General features: G+C 41.4%; 1 protein-coding gene across 1 annotated transcript in view; it reads right to left on the bottom strand.

Annotated features, from left to right (window-relative positions):
• Nucleotides 1–24512, bottom strand: part of topaz1 (testis and ovary specific TOPAZ 1) — a 60627-nt gene that overhangs the window by 13801 nt on the left and 22314 nt on the right. The window contains exons 9-15 of the mRNA XM_078539761.1: nucleotides 23892–24005; nucleotides 23454–23517; nucleotides 21485–21636; nucleotides 19638–19730; nucleotides 18237–18352; nucleotides 14482–14548; nucleotides 2799–2970 (exon numbers count right to left, since the gene is read on the bottom strand). Of these exons, the coding sequence (XP_078395887.1) occupies nucleotides 2799–2970; nucleotides 14482–14548; nucleotides 18237–18352; nucleotides 19638–19730; nucleotides 21485–21636; nucleotides 23454–23517; nucleotides 23892–24005 (778 nt within the window). The remainder of the gene's footprint in view (nucleotides 1–2798; nucleotides 2971–14481; nucleotides 14549–18236; nucleotides 18353–19637; nucleotides 19731–21484; nucleotides 21637–23453; nucleotides 23518–23891; nucleotides 24006–24512) is intronic.

Consider the following 24512-nt stretch of genomic DNA (forward strand, 5'->3'; position numbering starts at 1 on the left):
CTTTCAATGTAAACATTTGCTTGTCACAGTGTGGCTGCAGGCCTCCCACCAATGGTGGTGTTTCATCATTCTTGTCAACCAGCTACCTGCCTTGAGCACTTTTCATAGAAACTAGGAGTAGGCCATTCGGCCCTTCGAGCCTTCTCCGCCATTCATTATGATCATGGCTGATCATCCAACTCAATAGCCTGCTCCCACTTTCTCCCCATATCCTTTGATCCCTTTCGCCCCAAGAGCTATATCTAACTCCTTCTTGAAAACACAATGTTTTGGCCTCAACTACTTTGTGGTAACGAATTCCACAGGCTCACCACTCCCTGGGTGAAGAAATTTCTCCTCATCTCAGTCCTAAATGGTCTATTCTATATCCTCAGACCATGACCCCTGGTTCTGGACTACCCTACCATCGGGAACATCCTTTCTGCATCTATCCTGTCTAGTCCTGTTAGAATTTTATAGGTTTCTATGAGATCCCCTCTCATTCTTCTGAACTCCAGTGAATATAATCCTAATCGACTCAATCTCTCCTCATACGTCAGTCCCGCCACCCCAGGAATCAGTCGGGTAAACCTTAGCTGCACTCCCTCTATAGCAAGTACATCCTTCCTCAGATAAGGAGACCAAAACTGCACACAGTATTCCAGGTGTGGTCTCAACTGCAGCAAGGCATCCCTATTCCTGTACTCGAATCCTCTCGCTATGAAGGCCAGCATACCATTTGCCTTCTTTAGCACCTGCTGCACCTGCATGCTTACCTTCAGTGACTGGTGTACAAGGACACCCAGGTCTTGTTGCACATTCCCCTCTCTCAATTTATAGCCATTCAGATAATAATCTAGGTTTTTGCTACCAAAATGGATAACCTCACATTTATCCACATTATACTGCATCTCCCAAGCATTTGCCCACACACACAGCTTGTCCAAATCACACGGAAGCATCTCTGCATCCTCCTCACAGCTCAACCTCCCTCCCAGCTTTGTATCATCTGCAAATTTGGAGATATTACATTTAATTCCCTCATCTAAATCATTAATATATATTGTGAATAACTGGAGTCCCAGCACCGATCCCTGCGGTACCCCACTAGTAACTGCCTGCCATTCGGAAAAAGGCCCGTTTATTCCTACTCTTTGTTTCCTGTCTGCCAACCAGTTTTCTATCCATCTCAAAACACTACCCCCAATCCCACGCACTTTAATTTTACATGCCAATCTCTTACGTGGGACTTTGTCGAAAGCCTTCTGAAAGTCCAAACGAATCACATCCACTGGCTCCCCCTTCATTCTCCTTCTACCTACTGCAAACCATATGCCCAACGATCATTTTCCATTCTTAACCAGCAAATTGCTCTTGAAATTCAGGGGTAGGATTCCCTTAAAGGCTTCCCTATGACATTGAGAAAGACTATTATTTGACACCTTTAGTCAGCGAATGGCTATGGGTAGCTTTGCAGTTAAGGTACCAGACTAGTAATCCAGAGGTTGGGAGTGCAAATCCCAACAAGACAAGTTCTGAAACGGAATTCAATAAATCAAGTCATTTGTGGTGAGGCAACATCCGAAAAAGACCATGAAATCTGCCAGATTGTCATGGAACCCCAACTATCCTTAAAGGATAGGAGGAACTTTCCACTCCTACCTGGGTCTGGGAGACCTGTAACTCCAGTCCCACCTGACATACTTGACCTTAGATGTGCCAAGGTGCAGGATATAAACACTGTCTGGAAAGTGCTATCCACCTCAAGTAAAAAAGGTAATCTAAATTAAAGGCCTTTATTAAAGTCAATAGGGGGCCAGTGAGCCAATCCTACTTCTACACCATCAATCTGCTTTGTAGTTTCTGCTGTATCCAGAATCATCTCAGCCAAGCATAATTCAGTTCCTTGCCCCAAACCACAGCCATTCCCTTAGCCCTAGAGCCCATTAACGGCCAGAATACTTTTCATAGCTGGTGTTCCTCAGCCCAATCCTTTGTGACACTTCCTTTCCCAATTTAACACCCTCCCTGGCTCCACTCAATTAATGTTCCCTATGACTTTCCCTGATACCAGACACAAGGACACACAAAGCTGAAATGCAGGGGCATAAATGGACAGAATGAAATGGTGGAAACAAAGATGAGTGCAATGCATCAAGTGACGTAAGGAGAGAAAGAGAGTGGCAAACATAGGGGAAAATATATAGGAGGCCCAGAGACAAATGGAAAAGAGAGAATGGTCATGGAGAGGCACACAGGGTAAGAATGGGAGCACCATGCAAAAATTCTAAACTGCACTGCAGTAGTGGCATTACACGTGATGTCAGTATCCCCAAGTGAAGAACAACTAGCCAGGGTTGTCGCTTTTTAATCAGTGTCTATCAGTCACATCTGAGCGTTAGTGGGCATTAGCTGAGGACATGATCAGGCTTGGTTGAGAACAGCCTCTCATTGAAAAGTACACTTATGCTGAAGGCATGAGGAATGCCACTTGTGGCAAATGACCAGAGTGTGCCAGGGAGCTGTACCTCTACGAGGAATTGCTGCATTCAGCAAAATCAATGAATGATGCAGCTCTCACGTGCAACAACCACAAGGGATCTGGAATCATCTGGCACAAATGAATAAAAATCCAATTAAAGACAGTCGATTTTGCAATATCTTTGTCACTTGAAAACTACAGTAAAATCTCTCATACACTGAACTAGTTAAAAACTGCAGTGTAATTGCTTTGGTAGTCACCAGAATGGAACCATCTTTAAACCAGTAACTAAGAGCATCCGACACCTTTGTGCTAACATTTATCAAATGAACCATACCTGCTTTTGCAAATTCGCAGAAGGGAACGGCAGCTCCATTATCCTTGCTTTTAACAAGAGTAACAGCAATGCATGTGGCAATTCTGTGGAGTTCGCTCTTAGTATCAAAATTCCAGTGTAAACTCTGAAAGAAAGTTCCCATCTTGCTCCATTCTTCTTTTTCTTTATATTGCTGCAAAGCAAAGATCAAAAACCAGAATGATCAGACATCCTTCCCTTACCTTAGACACAAACGTACATGGGGTAGGCCAGGATGAGCTGCGCTGAATGGGATGGTTTGAGCTGGGGTGATATTACAGTGGGCTTCTGTTAAGAAGGAAAGACTCGCATCATGTATTATCTTTCATGACATCAGGACATTCCAAAGAGCTTTATGAAGTGCTTTTGAAATGTAACTATTGTTGTTGTAATGTTGGTAAAGTAGCAGCTAATTTGAGCACAGCAATACCCAACAAACAGCAATCTGATAATGACTAGGTAATTTGGTTTTTTTGGTGATGGTGGCTGAGGGATAAATATTGACCCGGTCGCTGGGAAGAACTGCCCTGCTCTTCCTGGTACTGGGTCTTCTACACCCAAAGGAAGGCAGACAGAGCCTCGGTTTAATGTATCAAGATGAAAGATGGCACCTCTGACAGTGCAGCACTCCCTCAGTACTGCACTGAAATGTCAGTATAGGTTCTGTGGTCAATTTTCTGGAGTGGGGCTCAAGCTCACAGTCCTTCTGACTCAAAGGCAAGAGGGCTACCCACTGAGCTAAGGCTGACACCACCAGAGAAGAAAAGGGGAATAGCTGAACAGCCTGTCATGGTCTAGGTACACATTTAGGCACCGTACTTGATTGCGGAGGTGGAACCACAGCCCAGACTGAACCAGCACTGGAATGGTGCAAAGTCACAAGGATTCAGCAGCATCAGGAAAGCAAATAACAGAATCTGAAACATACAAATCCTTAACCTGACAGAAATCTATTCAAAATGATTCGTACTGCTAAATCTAAGACTTCCAAACCAGTGTTCCCAGTTATAATTATTAAACAAAGAAAAATGTATGAGGAGAATTTTCAGTTCAAAACAGTAAACGCTGTTCTGCAAGATTTATAAACTGTTTACATAGTTGTTCATTGTTTCAAAATGGTATCTCCAGTCAGGCTGCAAGTTTATACAACGGCCTCCAGTTTTGGGCATCTTTAATTTAGGGAAAACCCGTAGAGCATGGAGAAGATGGGAGAGAGATTTTACCGAAATGACAACAGGAATGAGCAGACAAGGGGAAATGAGAGCTGGCAGAATGGGCTGTACAGGTCTCCTTTGGTGCTGTAAAATGCAATATTTGTATAGTAGGCAAAGCTGGGCAGCATGCGTCACAGCAGCACTGGTGGCAGGGGGGATTGAACAGCCTTGTCCATTACAAGTAACAGAAGTAGGTATTAGTGTTAATGGTATGTAAATTATAATGTTAAAATACACAGGTGGAGGGCATTTTTAAAATTAAGTATTTAGAGCACTCAAACTGCTGGGCTTCCGTGACTGGTGGGCACCACAGGGGAGCTGGTGCCCTTCACCAGCCCCCAGAACAACATTTTAATTTGAATAGTACATTAGCTTTAAGATTTTGTTTTTTGATACAGCGCCCCTTCATGAGGCTATCACTTTCATTTAATGTGTTAATTTGCCCAGGTAGGAGGCAGATATAAGTAATGCTGCATTCTGCAAGTAAACCAACTATGAAGAAAAGGGTGTGTGTCTAGTTTCATACTTTCATCTGGCTTGGGATCCATTTATCATTACTTCACTCGTTACAGAAAAGGCACCAAGTATCACAAATGCTGTTCAAAACCATTATACAGGTCTGACGTCCAAAATCCGGTACCCTCAGGACCGAGACCATGCCGGATTTTAGATTACCCACTGGATCACATGAGAGCAGGCAGGCGGCAAAGGTAAACATGTTATTTTCAAGTCTCTGAACTGGCCTGAGGTTGTTCCACTTTTTGTTTCCAAGGTCGGTAATCCCTCCAGGACACCTGTATTAACCCGTGATATATTCTCAGCGAGGACAGTTCCTCGTATTTAATCCCTGCATTTAATATCCAAGCTTCAGGCTGATTATGCCAAAAATATTGTTCAGTGGCTACAATGATTTCAAGGATGTGATTAATGTAAGCACCCATATAACCACACACTGTATTTCAAAGAGTTTTCAATTATTCAATTTTTTTTTCTCCATTCACCGTGTTCTGTGGGCGGAGAGAAAAACATCTGGTTTTTGGATAGCCTGATTTGGGGTAAAAACGTACATCCGTATTTTAGCAGATTTCTCAGTGTTGCTTACAGCGAGTTTGAGGGTACACTTCTTAATGTTATGTAATGTACATTATATCACAGGTTTCATTGATTTACAGTGGTTGAATAATTCAAGTGGCGTTGCCATTACAGAGTGCTATCCTAGTGACATTTTCATCTCAAGTTGAAATTATACTGTTCACACTTGCACATAACGTTTGATAAGGAGAGTGGATTGTGCAGTGCAATTGTGAATGCATTACCATCATGATATATTTTAAGTGTTATGGAATAAAGGAAGTTGCTGTGGTTGTCTAATCCAAGCACAATGTAGAATGATATATTTTCTTTAAAAAGAACTTACAAATGGAATCCTGCTCCAATCTAAAATTATACAAATGTTGAGGCTTTGTCCTAAGTTTACAGACTTTACAGAAGAGATAGCAGAGGAATTATATGCACATTTAATAATTCTTTTAAAAAAAGGGGGCAATGCCAGAGGACTAGTGGATAGCTAATTCCTATATATAAGGGGAACAGAACCATGTCAGGGGATGGAACTGTATAAAACGCTGGTTAGGCCACAGCTAGAGTATTGCGTGCAGTTCTGGAATCCACACTATAGGAAGGATGTGATTGCACTAGCGAGAGAGTGCAGAGGAGATTTACCAGGATGTTGCCTGGGCCAAAGAGTTTTAGCTATGAGGAGAGATTGGATAGACTGGGGTTATTTTCCCTGGAGCAAATGAGATTGAGGAGGGACATGATTGAGGTGTATAAAATTATGAGGGGCATAGATAGGGTAGACAGGAAGGAACTATTTCCCTTGGTGGAGGGTTCAATAACCAGGGGGCATAGATTTAAGGTAAGGGGCAGGAGGTTTAGAGGGGAAGTGAGGAAGAGTTTTTTCACCCAGAGGATGGTGGGAATCTGGAACTCACTGCCTGAAAAAGGATGGTAGAGGCAGAAACCCTCAAAACACTTAAGAAGTATTTGGATATGCACTTGCAATGCCAAGGCATACAAGGCTATGGACCTAGTGCTGGAAAATGGGATCAGAATAGTTAGGTACTTGTTTGACCGGCGCAGACTCGATGGGCCGAAGGGCCTTTTACTGTGCTGTAGACCTCTATGACTCTATTATAGGCCAGTTGGCTTAACATCAGTGATAGAAAAACATGCAATCCCTATTAAAAGGGGAGATTAGAAGAACATCTAAAGATGAAACAGATAATGAATAGTCAGCATGGGCTTCAAAAGGGAAAAATCTTGCTTGATCAGCCTTGTTGATTTTTTTTTTTGAGAGTAGACAATAGTAATGCAGATGATGTAATTTATCTGGATTTTCAAAAGGCCTTCAGTAAGGTGCCCCATAATAGACTAATGAATAAGGGCAGAGAATGTAGAGTCAGGATAAGTGGCAGAATGGATTGCCAGTTGGGTCCAAGACAGAAAGCAGAGCGAGAGTAATGGGTAGTTATTCGGTGTGACAGAAGGTAGGAAGTAGTGTTCCACACGGATCACACTGGGACCCTGCTGTTCGCAATTTACATTAACAATCTGGGCTTTAGAACCAAAAACACAATTTGAAATTTGCAGGTGACACCAAATTGAGATGACAGCCAATACTGAGGAGGACTGCAACAAATTACAGGAGGACATTAGTAAAATTGCAGAATGCACAAATAATTGGCAAACAAGTTCAACACAGATAAATGTGAGGTAGCACATTTTGATAGGAAGAATATCACTTATTACTTGGAAGGTGCAAGTCTAGGCGGGGTAGAGGAACAAAGGGATCTCGGACTACAAATATATCAATCATTAAAAGCTGCACCACAGGTAAGCAAGGTCGTTAAGAAAAAAAAAGCAAACCAGGCATTTGGCTTTATTTCTAGAGGAACAGAATTGAAAAATAGGCAAGATATGGCAAACCTGTATTGAACCTTGGTTAGACCACACCTAGAGGGCTGCATGCAGTTCTGGTCACATCATAAAAAGGATAGAGGCAGTGGAGAGGGTACAGAGAAAATTTATAAGGATGATATCAGAAATGTGTGGGCATACATATCAGGAAAGGATTGTCTCTTTTCTCTTGAAATAAGAAGGTTAATGGATTACCTAAGAGGTATTTAAAATTATGAAAGGTTTTGATAGAGTGGATACAGACAGAATGCTTCCTTTTGTGAGGAAGAGCATAACTAGAAGCGATCAATATAAGCGTCACCAAGAAATCCAATAGGGAATTCCAAGAAACTTCTTTACCCAAAGAGTGGCGAAAGTATGGAACTCACTACCACAGGGAGTAGTTGAAGTGAATAGTATAGATACATTTAAGGGAAAGCTAGGCAACAACAGGAGAAGGGAAAGAGGGTTACAATGACAGATTTAGATGAGGAAAGATGGAAGGAGGCTCAAGTGAAGAATGAACACGAATGAACTGGTTAGGTCAAATAGACTGTTTCTATGCCCTAAAATATACGTAATTCAAACAAACAGTTCTATGTGACTGTCCAGTTATGTGGATGACTGGAAGCTCTTCCAAATTGAATACTGAATACACAAGAGGGTGACCTCGGTCGGTTCCAAAGAGTCATATTTGACTCAAAACGTTAATGCTGTTTCTCTCTCCACAGGTGCTGCCAGACCTGCTGTGTTTTTCCAGCACTTTGTTTTTTATTTCAGATCTCCAACACCCACAGTATTTTGCTTTTATCCCATTAAATGAAGCAAGAGTTGTGTAGGTAGCTGCCGCAACAGGCGTTTCAGGGTGTTTAAATTGGAAAGAACTGCTGTAGAACTTGCAACTGATAGGTCAGGCTAATCCAGCTCTTAAAGTGCTGAGAAATGAAAGGATCAGTGAAAGAATGATAAATTGATACAGGACTTGTGCACATCATTTGAGAAGCTAGATACCATATATTTCTATGTTGGAGTCAATGTTGGAAAGCTTCATCTCAATTTTCCCAAAGGATGTGATGCCAGATCACCCTAATAATGCACAAGGGGTTACCTTAATAGCGTGTAAGTTTGAGAATAAAATAAAGCAAACTGGAGAACTTAAATTAGAACAACATTCTCTCTTTTTCTTTTGCCACAATGCAAATCGTAGCAGGGGACCCGAAGCACAGAAAGCAAGGGAACTGACACAGTTGACAACTGGCCAACAACAAAAAACAAACCAATTAGCAGCGCCACACAGCTAAGCAGACAGCAGCGAATGAACATTAATACAGCTCCAGGCACTAACAAATTAAGTGGGCGAAGGCAGGCAAGAATGAATTAATAAATTCTTAAGACCAGAGGGCACTGAAACCAATAAATCAATTGAGCAGCAGGCACAGCAGCCAGTTAATTACCAAATAGAGTAGTAAATTAAGTATTCAGTGATACCCCCAGCACATCAAGGGCAATGGGCAAGCATATTAATAGATTAATAGGAGGAGCTGGCACAGCAACTAATCAAACTAATGGAGTGCTAGTAAGTTAATATTCAGACAGCAGCAGGGACAGCAATACATTAATAAATTAAATGCAGCAGGCACTCGTAATTAATACTCCTTTCCTACCTTTGCCGCTGCTGCTTCCTGCCGCTAAGGCAACTTGAGCCGGTTTCACCGGCAGTTTACTTTTCAAAACGTTACGACCGATTATCATATAATTGCCAACTGTAAAGATGAGTTAAAGAGAAAAGTAAGCACCTCTTTCAGCTTAAGAAGTGTTTTTTTAAAAAAAAGTTTTCTTAGGCACCTAACCAGTTAATACCAGGCATTTGTACAGTATAATAACCAGTTTAAGTGCTTTAAAGCATTCCTATGTTCTTAAGATGCTTAGCCAGCATTGAGTTAGATCGTTCGGAGTAAAGCTTCTTGGCGGGGGTGGAGGGGGAGCAGATTAATTAGCCAGTAGTGAGGTCATTGTGCAGTGAACAGTTCTGATGGGGGAGGGGGGGGAGTGGGCACAAAACCTGAACTGACTGGCTGACTTGCGTTGCCACAGTGGTGGGGGGGAAAGAGGGGGAAGCCTTGGTGTCATGTCACTATACCAGTAGCCCAGGCTAATGCTCTGGGGATATGGGTTCAACTCCCACCACGATAGCTGGTAGAATTTAAATTCAATTAATAAATCTGGAACATAAAGCTAGTCTTAGTAATGGTGACCATGAAACCATCATCGATCATCAATTGTTTTAAAAGCTGATCTGGTTCACTAATGTCCTTTAGGGAAGGAAATCTGCCATCCTGACCTGGTCTGGCCTACATGTGACTCCAGATGCACAGCCATGTGGTTGCTCTTTACGGCTCTCTGAAATTGCATAGCAAGCCAGTTCAAAGGCAATTATGGGTGGGCAACAAATCTTGCCAGTAATGCACACATCCCATGAAAGAATAAAAAATACAAGGAAAACCAAAGTGATGGAAATTGAAAAGCTAGTCATTATCCCACCAAGGAAAATAAATCAGAATGATCAGATGGGGCTTGAATAAGCTTCAGTCCACAAGCAGGTGGCTGGAAGAGTTTGGGGGGAGAAACTGGGCTCAGTTGCAGCCCAAGAGGAGACAGGGCTCCAAGCCTACTGGACACCATCTTGGTAAAGGAGGTTTACTCGTGAGCACATAATGACTGCTGGCGGCTTGCAGAGCAACAATAACTCACACTAACACTGCCATTTATGAGCACCATGCCCTAACTTGAGCCCTACCTTAACCTCAACCGTACATGACATCAGGTGAAATGAAGCAGCATTGCCCCCTGACCAGCACTGCTATGAGGGTCATGAACTACTTACTTTAGTTGCTGGGTTATTTATTCTGGCTGCTGATGCAATTGTATACATTGAGATTTTCCATACTTGATAAACTTTCAATAATTTACAAGCAGTGGTCTGGCTGGTGCTAAAGTACTTTTTTGTTCATTTAAAAGCTTGTCTTGAAACGAAATGTTTCCAGACAGGGATGGCCAAGTAGGTCTTCCTCTTGGACTGGAACATGACAGGGAGAGTGAACAAAGCTGAGTAGGATAAGCTGCTGGAAATTGGGGAGGGGAGTGGAGAAGAAAAATTCTTAGCAGGAGGCCAGGCCCGTTAAGAAACAGTTACCTTACCTCAACTTTAGCGAGAACAATGCTTGAGACATCATTGCTTCACTAAAGATGGCATGGCTTAAACACACCAATTGTTGCAACCACAACTGCAATGTCAAAACAGGGCAAGGGCAGCTTTACCTACAAGGTGACTACAGCTCTTTCAGGAGTCTGGCTCCTTTCACGTTGCTATAAGAGACACTAGCAACATCTTAGTTTCCAGTACACTGCTGCATAAGGGAGATCACTGAGGCTCTCTATATTAAGTTAATGAAATAATTAATGAGTGATACTCGTAGCTTCATCCCATTCCTGTGCTTCCCTAGTGGTTAAAGCATGGGTGATGGAAGGCTCCTGACATCCAACTCAGGAGGCTACATTTGGCCTTTGAGGGCAACCTCCATCGATCTCAGCTGAGAAGGCCAGGCTTCAAACTACTTCATTTTGGACTGGGCTGCAGCTGTCTGGGTAGGCTGGCTGATGGGCACTGGCAGTAGGACCAAACAGGTTCAGCACGCAGGTTTGAGTGTAATGCAGGCTTCCCCTCTGTGCAGGGTGCAATTAACTGCACACACATTGGCTTGCTTGTGCCTCACATGAATTCGGTCATTTTCATGAACCAAGAGGGATTCCAATCCCTCAATGCATAGCTGGAGTTCAGCCAAAAGCAGCTCATCATGCAGGTGAATATCTGTCATCTTGACAGTCAGGATTCTTGCATATTGTGGAAAATCTTTGCGCCAGCTACAGTTTGCCCAAAGGTTTGGTACTCGGTGATGAGGGTTAGCCACTCATGACATGGCTCACGACTCCTGTTCAGAACCCATGCACATTTGCACAGCAGACCTAAAATGGAAGCCAAGCTGCCACAAGGAACAACACAGAGCATCCCATTGGTGCCCTTAAGTAACGACCCAATTGCCTGGATGCCTCCAAAGAAGCCCTGTGTTTTATGCTGAGCAGGTACAGTGTCAAGATTTGAAGTGATAAGCTGCAAGTTGTACAACCTAACCATTATGAGGGAAGCACCTTACACCAACTATCAGGCAAGAAGCTGAGAAGCAGGGGGAACAGGAAGAGTGGCTACAATGCAGACAACCCCTTTCTACCCAGACTCTATGTGATGAAATAACTGAGTGATATCAGGAACCTGAACCACATGTGCGTTACCAGCAGTCCCATATTCCATGCCTTTCTTTGATCACTGACCATCACATCATATCACCCTCTTTCAAACAACATAAAAATAAAAACCAACAGAAAACACACATTAAATTCCAATTTTATAAATTCGACTAACGTAATGCAAAAAAATATCATCCATGTGCATTCCCTTAGTGCAGGTCCTGTATGCCTTCGCCTCTCCTGGTGTTGCTTCCCTAGTGGTTAAAGCATGGTGATGGAAGGCTCCTGACATCCAACTCAGGAGGCTACATTTGGCCTTTGAGGGCGACCTCCATCGATCTCAGCTGAGAAGGCCAGGCTTCAAACTGCTTCATTTTGGACTGGGCTGCAGCTGTCTGGGTAGGCTGGCTGATGGGCACTGGCAGAGTGGCAGGAATGGGACTTGGAATTCTGCCATCCTGAGAGGGGGCAGCAGGCTCATGCTCTACAGAGCCACTGTCACTCTCCTCAGGCAGCACCTCAGCAATCCTAGTACCCTGCTGAAGAGGAGATTAACAGACTGCTGTAATGGTCTGGAAGTTCTTCTGAACAGTGATAATCTGAACCATGAAGGCAGCAGTCTGTGCTTCAACTGCAGCACCCAGACCTTTGATGGGAGTTGTTTGTGCAGTCTTTAAGTAGTGCTGGCTGCTCACACTAATCGGGACCCTTGCTGGTGCTTGGAGCCAATGAACAGCGCAGGTAATGCTGACTGCATCCAGCGATTGCGGGAAGCAGCAAACAGTATGAATTTACCATTCTGCCTGCAGTGCAATGAATAGTTGCGGGTTAATCACGCAATGCGATCCCCACACCTGTTTTTCAGAGATCAGTTTCTCTTCGCTCCATATCTTCACTGCCCCTTTTAACAAGTGTAAAGCCCAGAAATCAAGTTTAAAGCACCACAGCTGAAATAAGTAAGTGTTTCCAGATGAACTCAAGAATTACTGAGTTTACAAAGTAACTGCAAACAGAATGAGGAAGACTTCCCAGAACAGCACAGCAGCAGGTCATCATCCCACGGCTAGGGAGGAATAGAGAAGCAAAGGAGGGTGAGTTGAGTAGAAAGTAGCAGAACCTCAAAAAAGGTGGTAACCTCAGGATTACTCATCAATGGTAGGTCTTTAAGCTGGCTGCTTCGGTAATGCTTAATGTGTAAATACAGAGGCCTGGTATGGGAGGGGTTTAGATTCCTGCAGCATTAGTATGAAATTAGAAATAATGCAGGAAACTCCCATGGGGCGGATAGATGAACAGCGCCCATCATACAGACAAACAGTAACTCCATAGTAGGTGGTCAAACGGAAAGTTTGTAGTAGTAGGAGCCATAATAGTCAGAGGAGCAGACAGTCAATTGTGTAATGTATAAAAGGAAGTCCCAGATGGTGTGATGCCTCTCAGGTAAAGACTAAAGAGTAGGTAAGGAAGCCTGAAAAGGGAGGAGGAATCAGCCAGGAAACACTGTTTGTGATTGAAGTGATGACAAGGGAAAAGTAGGATTCAGGTCCTGCAAAAAGAACAAGGGGTTAGGGGAAAGACTCCGAAGGAAAACAGCAGCAATATTCAAAAGATTGCTAGCCAATTCATCGCCAGCCCAGGCAAGAACAGCCAGTTTTGGGAAGTAAATACACAGCTAGAGCTATCATATATATGGGGCAAGGGTTCAGGTTCCTGAAGCAATAATGAGCTGTATCAACAGAATAGCCTACACTTGAATAGAACTGGAACCTTTATTCTTGTGAAGATGTTATTTAGGAGTTGAGAGGGAAGATTTCAACTAAAATGGCACAAGCAAGAAATAAGAGTAGACTGAAAGGGAAAGTAAGATTTAGACCCAGAAAACAAAGAGGTAGGAAGATTGAAATAGGTTAAACTGCACAAGATGAGAAAGAAATCAGCAAAGGCAGACAAAAGAAAACTGCAAATCTGGGTGAGTCTAAACTGACCATTGAAAAGTTATGGGAAGCAAGGAGTGTGAAATTGGACTAGGAAGTTTAAACAGTGGAAATCATTAATGCAGATTTAATGGGCTAAGTGGCCAGTGCATTGTAACATCCTGTGATCTGTTATAAAGCATCACATCCTCAGACTTAACGTGAGCAACACTAATGGATACCTGCTGGCATACAAACAAAATTATAAGCATAACAATTATTGAACTACCATTTTAAAGCCCATTGAGATGCACTGTTGATGTCACTCAACCTGTGTCATGATTACAAAGGTTCCCTGATCCAAGCATGCGCGCCTTGATTCGCAAATCAGGATCAAATAGAGTTTGGAACCAGAATTCAAAGCTGCACGGTTTTGGAGGTCTGCCTGGTTGACTGGTCCTACACAAGACGTTTTCTCTCACATGACTGGCCTTTAGAGTGTGTAAAACCCGCTTGCATTACGAGCTTTACTTTTCCCTTTCAATCGTTTAGTGGGAAATAATTCTTATTGCAAGCAAATTTCTACGACAGAAACAAGTACTAAAGATTATTTTTCAAAAAATTGACAAGATCATTTTTCTCATTCTGTGAACAGTAATGCACCTGAAATAAAAAAAAAAGGTCCTCAGGTGAGAGGGGGAATACTGGTTAACTTTGAAAAGGGGCAGCAGGCAAACAAGGGTGGGTTGCAGGTGAAGTCTAGGTCAGATCTTTGATGAAACAGACGGAAATAAAATAGCCCCTTCTATAGAAAACTTGCTGCTGCTTGCCAGCACACACTTTTGAAGAAGAGAATGCCTGAAGGACAGTCAAGGCGGTTCCAAACTAGGGTTGCCAGCTCTCGGTGGACATGTTATTAGAGGGCTCATCACATGACCTCTCACCTCCAACTCCCCCAACAGCCCAATAGCTTTTTTCTTCCCTCATCTACCAATAATTTTGTAACCATCAAAAGAAATGGAAGTTATTTCAATGTCCCTGTGATTACTCTCCTTGGGTTTTGCTCACAGCAGTGTCCTGGAGATTAATCTTTTTGACTCCCAGAGACTCCAGATCAATCCTAGAGGGTCGGTAACACCAGCTGAAGCGTCTATTTATATATCAGAATTTTCTGATGGTAGCCTTTATACCCACAAGCCTAAAGCACTCAGTGTCCAGAACTTTTACATAAATATTAGCAGATTTAGGAAAAACTTTTGAAAAAAAAAATCTAAACACCTCTATTTCAGCTATTGCAAAATTCAAGTCAAACACCTCTTCTGGTTCTGCTTGATGAGAAAGTAACCTGGAAGAGAAGAAGAATTGTAACTTTCAAAAGGGAATTGGAAATATACTTAGAGGAAAAATTTACAGTGTTATGGGAAAGGGCAGAGGGAATGGGACTAATTGGATAGCTCTTTCAAGAGTCAATACAGGCAGCATCAGCTGAATAGCCTCAGCAGCAGGTCTGACAGCATCTGTGGAGAGAAAGACAGAGCTAACGTTTCGAGTCCGTGTGATCTTCGTCAGAGCTAAAGGGAAGTAGAAATGTGGTGAAATATATACTGTTTAAGGGGGGGATGGAACAGGTGAAGCTGGATAGAAGGCCAGCTTAGTGGAGGCAAAGGAGAGATTGCAAAAGATGTCATAAACAAAAAGGTCAAAGGGTTGTTAATAGCGGTGGTACTGGCTAAAGGAGGTGCTAATGGTGACATTAAGAGTGGAAAGCAAAATGTGATAGTGGCTGGACCAGGGTAAGCGCTCTGGAAAATAACAGATGGCCCTAGTGGAGGGAGGGGACAGTGGTGGGGAAAAAAAAAGATCGAAAATAGGCTAAAAGCTGGGGATAAAACAATGAATAAAAATGGAAATAAATTAAAAATAATGAAAATAAGTGGGAAAAAAAAAGTTAAAAAATAAAAATGAATATAGAAAAAAGGGGATCAAAAAGGGCGTGGGGATGGAGAGAGAGTTCATGGCCTGAAGTTGTTGAACTCAATGTTAAATCCGGAAGGCTGTAAAGTGGGCTCTCATGCCCACATGTCCGTCCTTGGCCTGCTGCAATGTTCCAGTGAAGCTCAACGCAAACTGGAGGAGCAGCACCTCATCTTCCGATTAGGCACTTTACAGCCTTCCGGACTTAACATTAAGTTCAACAACTTCAGACCATGAACTCACTCTTTCCATCCCCGCCCCCTTTTTTCTATATTCATTTTTTTAAAAACATTTTTTTCCCACCTATTTTCATTATTATTATTTTTTAAATTCATACTTTGCAATCTCTTCTTTGCCTGCACCTATCGCTGGCCTTCTATCCAGCTTCATCTGCTCCACCCCCCTTAAAACAGTATATATTTCACCACATTTCTACTTCCCTTTAGTTCTGAAGAAGAGTAATACAGGACGTGAAACGTTAGCTCTGTAGTTTCTCTCCACATATGCTGTCAGACCTGCTGGGTTTTTCCAGCATCTTTTGTTTTTGTTGCAGGTTTTCAGCATCCGCAGTATTTTGCCTTTATCTTAGCTGAATAGCTTCGTTCCGTACTGTGAGATTATATGTAATCCTGCAATGTTTTAAGACAGAACAGTTTTGAAAGTTACTAGCAAATATTTTGTGTTGCTACTCAGTGAGCCAGAAATGCCTGAAAGATCACTGTGGCTCATCAGATGGCTCAGGTTTATAACAAATCTCCCCAAGACAGCATTTTTGATTGGTTCTGGAAAATAGCATTTCTCTACTACAGATAGATAAAAAAACTTTTATAACGATAAATATATTTGTCCCTCCCAACTTTCTCAGCATGTGATATGGGCAGCAATAAATTAAATTAAATTAATCCCTCCTCTCCACTTCACAGAATCACAAATGTTACAGCACAGAAGGCAGCCACTCGGCCCACCATGTCTGCACCACCTCCCTGAACGAGCAATTCACTTCATGCATTCTCTCATGCTACGGAAGTGTGTTGATGTCAAATCTTAAATTTCAATTTCATCTGCTGGACTCGCATATGGAACTTATTAAAAAAAAGGTAGTTTCAACTGTTAAAACAAAGACACTGACTTAAGGCCAGAGGTCATCTGACATGTCTGCAGCTGCAAGTTGGTCAAGTATCTGGAAGTTTCCAACATGGATTATAATTAAGACATGTTCAGGCAATCCTCCTGTTGAATTTCACGCCTGCCAATGTTAAGGATTACTTCAAAGATGGACGGAAACTTAAAATGGCTGCCACCGTTTAGATCACCATAATAGCTACATTTCATTCCCGTCAGGCTGTAGACAGTGTGCAGAGACAATGGCCACCTTGGAGGTTTAGAAATATTCTTCCTCACTCATTACATGGGAGAATGGGTCATTCAAAAAGTGATGGCTTGGACCTTAAAAAATTAATCCCCTCAGCCATAACATAATAGCCAAAGTGTGTTCAGCTAATCAATTACCTTCTGTGAATTACTCAGCACCATGGAGAGGGGTCATTTGATCAGGAACACCATTTTGAAATGTCTTTTAACATAAAACATTGCTTGCTTTGGAGCAGTCTTAAAAGTAATGCCTGAAGAGCAGATGAAACCAGCAGCGGGAGGTTGTCAGTCTCTCCTCTCTCTCAACTAACTTGAGCCCTGCCTGCTTATACAATACTGTGGACAGCAGAGAGAAGTTTTAAAGATGACTTCAAATTCCAAAGCAGTGTTTCACAGAGAAAAAAACCAAGGGCTACAGCTTTAAGAATTGCCTCAGCCACAAACATCACAAAAAGACATGCAATCAATTAACTCTGTTTACTTGCCTTTTCTTGTTTAACTTTTGGCCAAATTCAGATTTATCTTCTCTACTTTGTAATCTGCATTTTTGAGTGGGTGTGCATGTCCGCATGCACATGCGTTGTGACATCAGGACATGGGTTTACCATCTTTTTAATATTTTAATATCGTTACCTAGGTGCGTTTTTAGCACAAAAACTAACCCCTTATTTGTTTAAATTCAAAAAAGCCTGACTGCAATCAGCATGTAAACAATTAAGTGCGTACAAGGATGAATTGGCACATTCATCCTTATAAATTACAAAAAACTCATTACAATCAACTGAGAAGTGGGAAAAAGAGGGGAAATCCTTGCACACTTCCTCACTTGGTCGTAACATCCAACTTCTTCCTGTAGCCCTGCACATTCTTCCTTTTCAGTAACAATCTTGAATGCCTCGATTGAACCTGCCTCTACTATACTCTCAGGCAGTGCATACCAGACCTTAACCACTGTGTGGAAAAAAGCTTTCCTCATGTTGCTTTTGCTTCTTTTACTAATTACTTTAAATCTGTGCCCTCTCATTCTCTATCCTTTCATGAGTGGAAACAATTTCTCCCTGTCTATTCTGTCCAGATGCTGCATGATTTTGAATGCCTATATCAAATCTCCTCTCAGCTTTCTTTACTCCAAGGAGAACAGTCATAACTTCTTCAATCTATCCACTTAACTGAAGTTCTTCATCCTTGGAATCATTCTCGTGAATCTTTTCTCTCTCCAATGCCTTCACATCCTTCCTAAAAGTGCGACGCACAGAACTGGGCACAATACTCCAGCTGAGGCCGAACTAGTGTCTTATATAAGTTCCACATAACCTCCTTGCTCTTGTACTCCATACTCCTTTTAATAAAGCCTTGGATGCTGTATGCTTTATTAACTGTGCTCTGAACTTGTCTGCCACTTTCAATGTCTTATGCACATATACACACACAAGTCCCTCTGCTCCTACATCCCCTTTAGAATTGAAATGGATTGAAATAAACCTTCAAATGAGTCATTTATTTTCCATGAGCCAATAGTACATGCCCATATAATTTCAATCAATCCTTCAAAAGTTCCAAGTGAAGCCCATATATACTGATTCAGCCATCACACACATCACTTAAAAAAACCAGGGCTAACTCTTTTAGTGTCATAGGCTTGCAACTTTATAGAAGCTAACAGTAGAACAAAATGGGCAACTGCTTACCTGGGTTTAAGTGCCATGATGAAATGTACTTCTTGGTGAGACACCTGCAGTTGATTCAGCAGATGTATCATGTAGTTAAACTGATCCAACTGGAACTTAAGTCCCACTTCCACAAGCTGTAAAAGTTCACTAATTACTTTATATATGAAAAATCTTAAATACGTCTAAATTTTAATATCTGACACTTTCCCCATTAGTTTTTAGCTCAAATGCAGCCATTTAATTAGAACTCCATTTGCAAATGTAGAGCATACCACGGCTCAGTGGGTAACGCTTTCCCCTCTGAGCCAGCATTCCTGATATCTTCCCTGACAATCATGAAATGAATACAATTTTGATTGAATGTTTTCTACAGTTTTCCAAAATTAGAATGGTTCATTATGCATTACATATTTAATTGGCAGCTGAAGTCCCGTCTATTTTTGATGATGTGTAACACAAATCTGATGCACAAGCTCTTTGAGCAAAAGCAGAATACTGCCAATGTTGGAAATCTCAAATAAAAACAGCAAATGCTGGAAAAGCTCAGCAGGTCAGGCAGCATCTGCAGAGAGAGAGAGAGAGAGAGAGAGTTAACATTTCAGGTCAATGGTCTTTAAGCTATTAAATCTCTAGCTTCTTCCAGTTCTGATGAAAAGTCATCAACCTGAAATGTTAACTCCGTTTCTCTCTCCATAGATGCTTCCTGATCTGAGTAATTCCAGCATTTTCTATTTTTATTTCAGATTTCCAGCATCTTGCTTTTGCATCCGTAAGAAAGTTTTCAATAAATATGCATATCAACAGAACATTTCTAATGTGCCTATCCTTCCTGGAATATGTACCATTATAACTACCAAAAAGATAGAGAGCAAAGGAGATCACTTTTGAATTAAAGAACAGGATGCGGGGCCTGAAGAGAATGAATTGAGAGTTGGATAGTGAATTAGGAGAGACAGCAGAGAAGAAAAACCCCAGGGGGAGATATCTCAGGTAGGGGGGGGGGGGTGGGGTAAGCAAAAGTCAGAGACAACCTTGCTATGGTTTGAGACCACAAAAGAGCATAAGGTCAAAAGGTGTGGCTTCTTTTCCTTGTGGAAGCAGCAAAGTGTTGGTTAAGATTATACTCCTGAAAATACTGCAAAATTAAAAATCTCACCATGTCTATTTCTAGCAATAATACGGTTGAACTCTTTCTACATGAGGTAATGAGATTAGTTATTGAGCCAGACAGACAGAGAGCCAGACAGACAGACAGAAACTTGTACTCCGTAATAAAGAAATCATGGAATAAGTCCATTTAATAATACTTCTTCAGCAAATTTGTCAATTTATGTAGCAAAACCTAAAATTCAATCACAGAGCAACCACATTGCATTTCTATAACGTGTAAAAAAAAAAATACCTAGCAGTGACCCCTACCTTACAGGTTATCTCTATAAGATTAGGAATCATGGCCCTTGAGTCCGTGGATACCACAAGGTTAAATACATTCAGTAAAATGTCACCTTCTGGCTAGAAGAGAAAGTATTTTTCATATGTTTAGTAGCATTCTGTTAACTGCATATTTCTAGTTCCAATCTTGTTTGTTAATGACTATAAAAAAAGGGATAAAGGACAGTTATCTATCGTGAAGACAGAATCTGGGATTGGCCCCTTTAGAACAGAGCGGTTAAGGGAGAGTTTTAATAAAGGTATTGAAAATTATGAGGGGTCTCGATAAAAGTAAATAATGAGAAACTGTTCCCAGTGGCAGGAGGGTCAGTAACCAGATGACACAAATTTACAGAAATTGGTAGAAGAATCAGACAGGAGATGAGGAGAAATTATTTTTATGCAGCGAGTTGTGATCTAGAATGTGCTGCCTGAAAAGGTTTGGTGGAAGCAGATTAAATAGATTTTGAAAGGAAATTGGCTATATATTGGAAAAGCAAAAATTTGCACAGCTAATGGGGGAAACAGGAGGAGCGAGATTAATTGGATGGCTCTTTAGAAGAATCAGCACAGCTACGATGGGTTGAATGGCCTCCGTCTTGGAGGAGTTTAAGAAAACTAGATTTTCATTTTGCTTTATATTATTGGTCTTTTTCTCTTGTGTTGTTATCGTCAGATATAACCTTCTTGGCTGTTCATTTCCCACTTTCCCATCCTGTCTCTCTGCTCCTTTCCCACTCTCCAACCATTAGTCGCTGCTCACTATCCCACTCTAATTCTCCCCACTCTTCTCCCACTCTCCAATTCTCTCTATGTCTTCTGCTTTTTCCCTCTGCATTCCGTGTACTTTTTCTAGCCAGCTCCATTCATCTGACTCTAATTTTTTCTCTCTATTCTGTATGTCTCCCAGCCATGCATAAGTGAGGGTACATGAAGATACAGGAGGGGTTAAAAAAGTGGAATAATCAAGTGTGGATGGTATATGAATTATTGATTTTTTTTGTTGGAAAGGCAAGAACGAATACTAGGCAATTTTCAGAGACAGGGACTATATTGGTCTACAAGTTCTTCAATGTCTGAAAGCCGCTTCAGAAATGGGCTCATGTTTCAAGATCCTAGTAGTAAGATGTTAAAGAGATGAGTCCCAGTAGTCAATGGCCAGAAAAGTTTCTCAGAATCTGGCACCACTGTGTGTCAATGTCAGCAAACTGAAAATGCCCACAGCTTTTAAGAAGAAGCAAGTTGCCAAACATCTAATAACAAAGTAGGGGAATACTGGCAATGAAAACCTGCTTACCCAGACTTCTGTTTAGTGACACCTTGACAACTCTGAAGAAATAATCTTATAGGAGAAAAAAAAAAACTGGCTTGCAGAGTATCAAAAAGTTTCACAAGAAAGCATCTGAAGTTCTGTGGGAAAATTTCTTACCCAGTATTCCCTTGAATAAAAAAAATGAAATCCTGATGCACAGTTCCCAGAGGTTATTGCCCTTCTACATGGCTTAACAATTCTACCTGGTACTTTTAAAGTTTTACCATTCAAAATTCAGAGTAGATCAGGGATACGTTGCCACATCAATAAAAGAGCAACTTGGCAACTATTATGGTTTACAGTTTAAAGGTTATCATATTCAAAACTAAGAGCTACTGACTGCCACCTGAGATGATTGAGTTGTATCAGTTTACAACACCGATCATACCGAAAGCAGGCACCAACATCCCCCTGTTCATCGAAACAGTCAGCTCTTTGATTCTGATTATTTTGTACGTTATGTATTGCCAAGAGGTAGGAAAATTTATTACCTTTCGTCTGGATTAACAAAACAAGTACTCACCAACACCTTCATGATTACAGCCATATTGAGCAGCTCAAAAACTTCTTGCAACATACGCAAGTTCAACAGTGCGAAAAGTAGTCTGTTCATCACTTGGGAACTACAGTAAATGCCAGGTGGAAAATTCCTGTAGTAACTTCTAAATGTTCTTACTGAGTAAGAAAAGTATACACACTGCGTCACTATTGGGGTTAAGAAACTTTTATTCTATCTTCAATAATTTTTCCACGCTTGCAGCCAGTCTAATACCCCCCATCTCACCTGCTTGAAGCAGCACCAGGAGCCACAGATCACCAAACGACCCTTCCTTAGCTTCCTGGCCAAACTGGGAAACTCAAGTAAGATCGATCAGCACCAAGCTTTGAACTCTGACGTGCCTTATCAGGAGAAACTGCCCTGGCGCTGAAACTACGGCAAGTTTCCCCCTACCCAAGCTTGAGTTGCTGGAAGCACTGTGAATGATCTGCTTCATGCAGCAGTAACATGTTTAAAAACTCAGCTGGTTGACGCGCTTCCCACAAGTATTAATTCTGGAACCATTCCTTTTTATTTGCCCCACTCTTGCAGATTCAAGCCGAGATGGTCATAGTGCACTCATTTCAAACTGCACTCATTTTGCCTTTCAACGCTCATCGTTGCCATCTCAGTCAAAATGTCATGGCTGACATAGCTTCTCAGTTTGACACCAATTTATTTCTCATCTATAAAACCCATTTGGTGATTTACTTATATTTACTCAGCTATTATTTCTTTCAGCTGAAAGGTCACTTATCAAAGTTTAGACTTCATAATAGTGCTAACGCCTTCTTTGTTGACCATTCCTGATGTACGCCAGAAAGCACAATTCAACCACATTAACAGAAGATGGCGGTCTGGTGACAAACAAATTTGATAAATGGATTGCCTTGAAAGATGAGCATAAACAGGCTACTGGCAACATTAATTAACATGACCTTGGTATAGGACACTGGGGTTCCCAGGTCCCCTCGCATTTCACACAAGAATGCAAAAGGCCATTCATTAAGATAGTAAGATCATTTCCCTCTCTGGAAGTTACCAATTTTAGGATGTGATTCAAGGTTTCTGGAAGAGAATAATCTTGGCTTTTTTACTAACTTGAAGAGCTCCCATTCCATGCAATTTTTCCAATTGAAATGCAGTCACTGAATTATTTTTATTATTTTCATTCATTCATTCACAGAATGTGGATGCAGTTGGGAAGACCAAGATGAAAGCAAAATACTGCAGATGCTGGAAATCTGAAAAAGAAACAGAAAATGCCTGAAAAACTCTGGCAGCATCTGTGGAGAGAGAGTTAATGTTTTGAGTCTGTATGAAAAAGAGACATACCCAGAGTGAAAGAACAGTAAAAACTGGGAAATAAGCACACTGGTCTGAACTGGTCTTGTATGCCTTAAAATGGAACACCAGTAAAAACTGGGAAATAACAGTACTGGTCTGAACTGTTTTTTCCTTCTGGGTACGGACTTGAAACATTAACTCTGTTTCTCTCTCCACAGATGCCGCCAGACCTGCTGAGTTTTTCTGGCATTTTTGTTTGTATTATCAAACTCTAATTGCCCTTAAGACAACTGAGGGGCTTGCTAGGCCATTTCAGAGGGCAGTTAAGATTCAACTGCGTTGAAGGTCTGGAGTTGCACAAAGGCCAGACTTGGTACGGACAGCAGATTTCTTTCCCTAAAAAGGATATTAGTGTACTAGATGGGTTTTTAACCATGATCTGGTAGTTTCATGGTCACCATTACTGTTATTCACTTTTCATTCTAGAAATATTTAATTGTCTGAATTTAAAATCTCCAGCTAATGCAATACCAGTTAATAGTGCAGTAACATAACCACAATGCTACATTACCCAAATTAATTATACCGCTAGAAGTAATGCTACAATTAAAAACCAATGAGGAATAAAAGCCTCAGAGAGAGCAGCAGCTAGCAGGCTTATTCCTACCTGCACGTAGTAGGAGATGCAGCCTTCCCGTCTCCAAAAACTTCTGAACAGTCTCCATACAGAACTGGAAAAGGTAAAATGAATGGGCAAAAAGAGTTTCGGTGGATCATCCTGAAATCGTGATCAACTCAAAAAGAATAATGTCTATACATGCAGACAAAAAAAAGTTTGTTCATTTACACAGTTCAAATTCAAAAACAAAAAAAAGGTAAAAGATTCAGTGTTACAATTTTTTCCTCGTCAATGATTCAAATTATTAGTGAATAATTTCAAAATAAGTAAATACTAAAATGGTTAGGCTGATAAATTACTAAAGAGAGCAGAACCCTGCAAGACACGATGATCAATGATTTGTCTTACAATGCAATACAAAAATACTACAGCTCAGCAAGTACATTGAAAATTCAATGGTATTAAGTAGTGAAGTAAGGCATTTACTTTTTCATCTCCTTTTTTAACTTCATGTCCAAACCTGCACTTTTTTTTCTTGCATCCTTTAACGGTGGTGAAATAAAATCGACAGTAACCAGATGGTAGTGCAGTCAGCTCCAGCTGGAAGTAACGACAAAACAATTTAATCTGACTCATTTGCAGTGTTTCACATTGAAGCAGAGTTTCTCGAACTGGGGTCCGTGGACAACTGGGGGGGGGGCACATCGACACTTTTTAGGGGGCCCATGAAGTAATGTGAAAGTGTGAGATAAGAAGCAGCAGCTAAGTGCAACCACCAAATGTGCAGCTGCCACACATGTAGTGCAGTGTGGGCTGGCTGTCTCATCTAGGAAGACAGCGTACATGAAAGAGCGCTGCAAGTGGCATGAAAAGAATTATTAAAACACACTTTACATGCAGCACTTGCACGTTGAGTATTGCATTATAATTTAGATGCGGCATGGGGGGGGGGGGTTCTGTGCTTACTAATCCATTTGAAAATGGGTCCTTCAACCAAAAACGTTTGGAGAAGCACTGCATTAAATAAAGCAACATTCATGCTCAAACTGACTAACAACTTTTAAATGTGCAAAACAAGCTTCAAGCCTATAGTGTTAGATCTCCAAA

Source organism: Cetorhinus maximus, chromosome 4, assembly GCF_964194155.1.
Source record: "Cetorhinus maximus chromosome 4, sCetMax3.hap1.1, whole genome shotgun sequence".
In the NCBI taxonomy this organism is placed as follows: domain Eukaryota; kingdom Metazoa; phylum Chordata; class Chondrichthyes; order Lamniformes; family Cetorhinidae; genus Cetorhinus; species Cetorhinus maximus.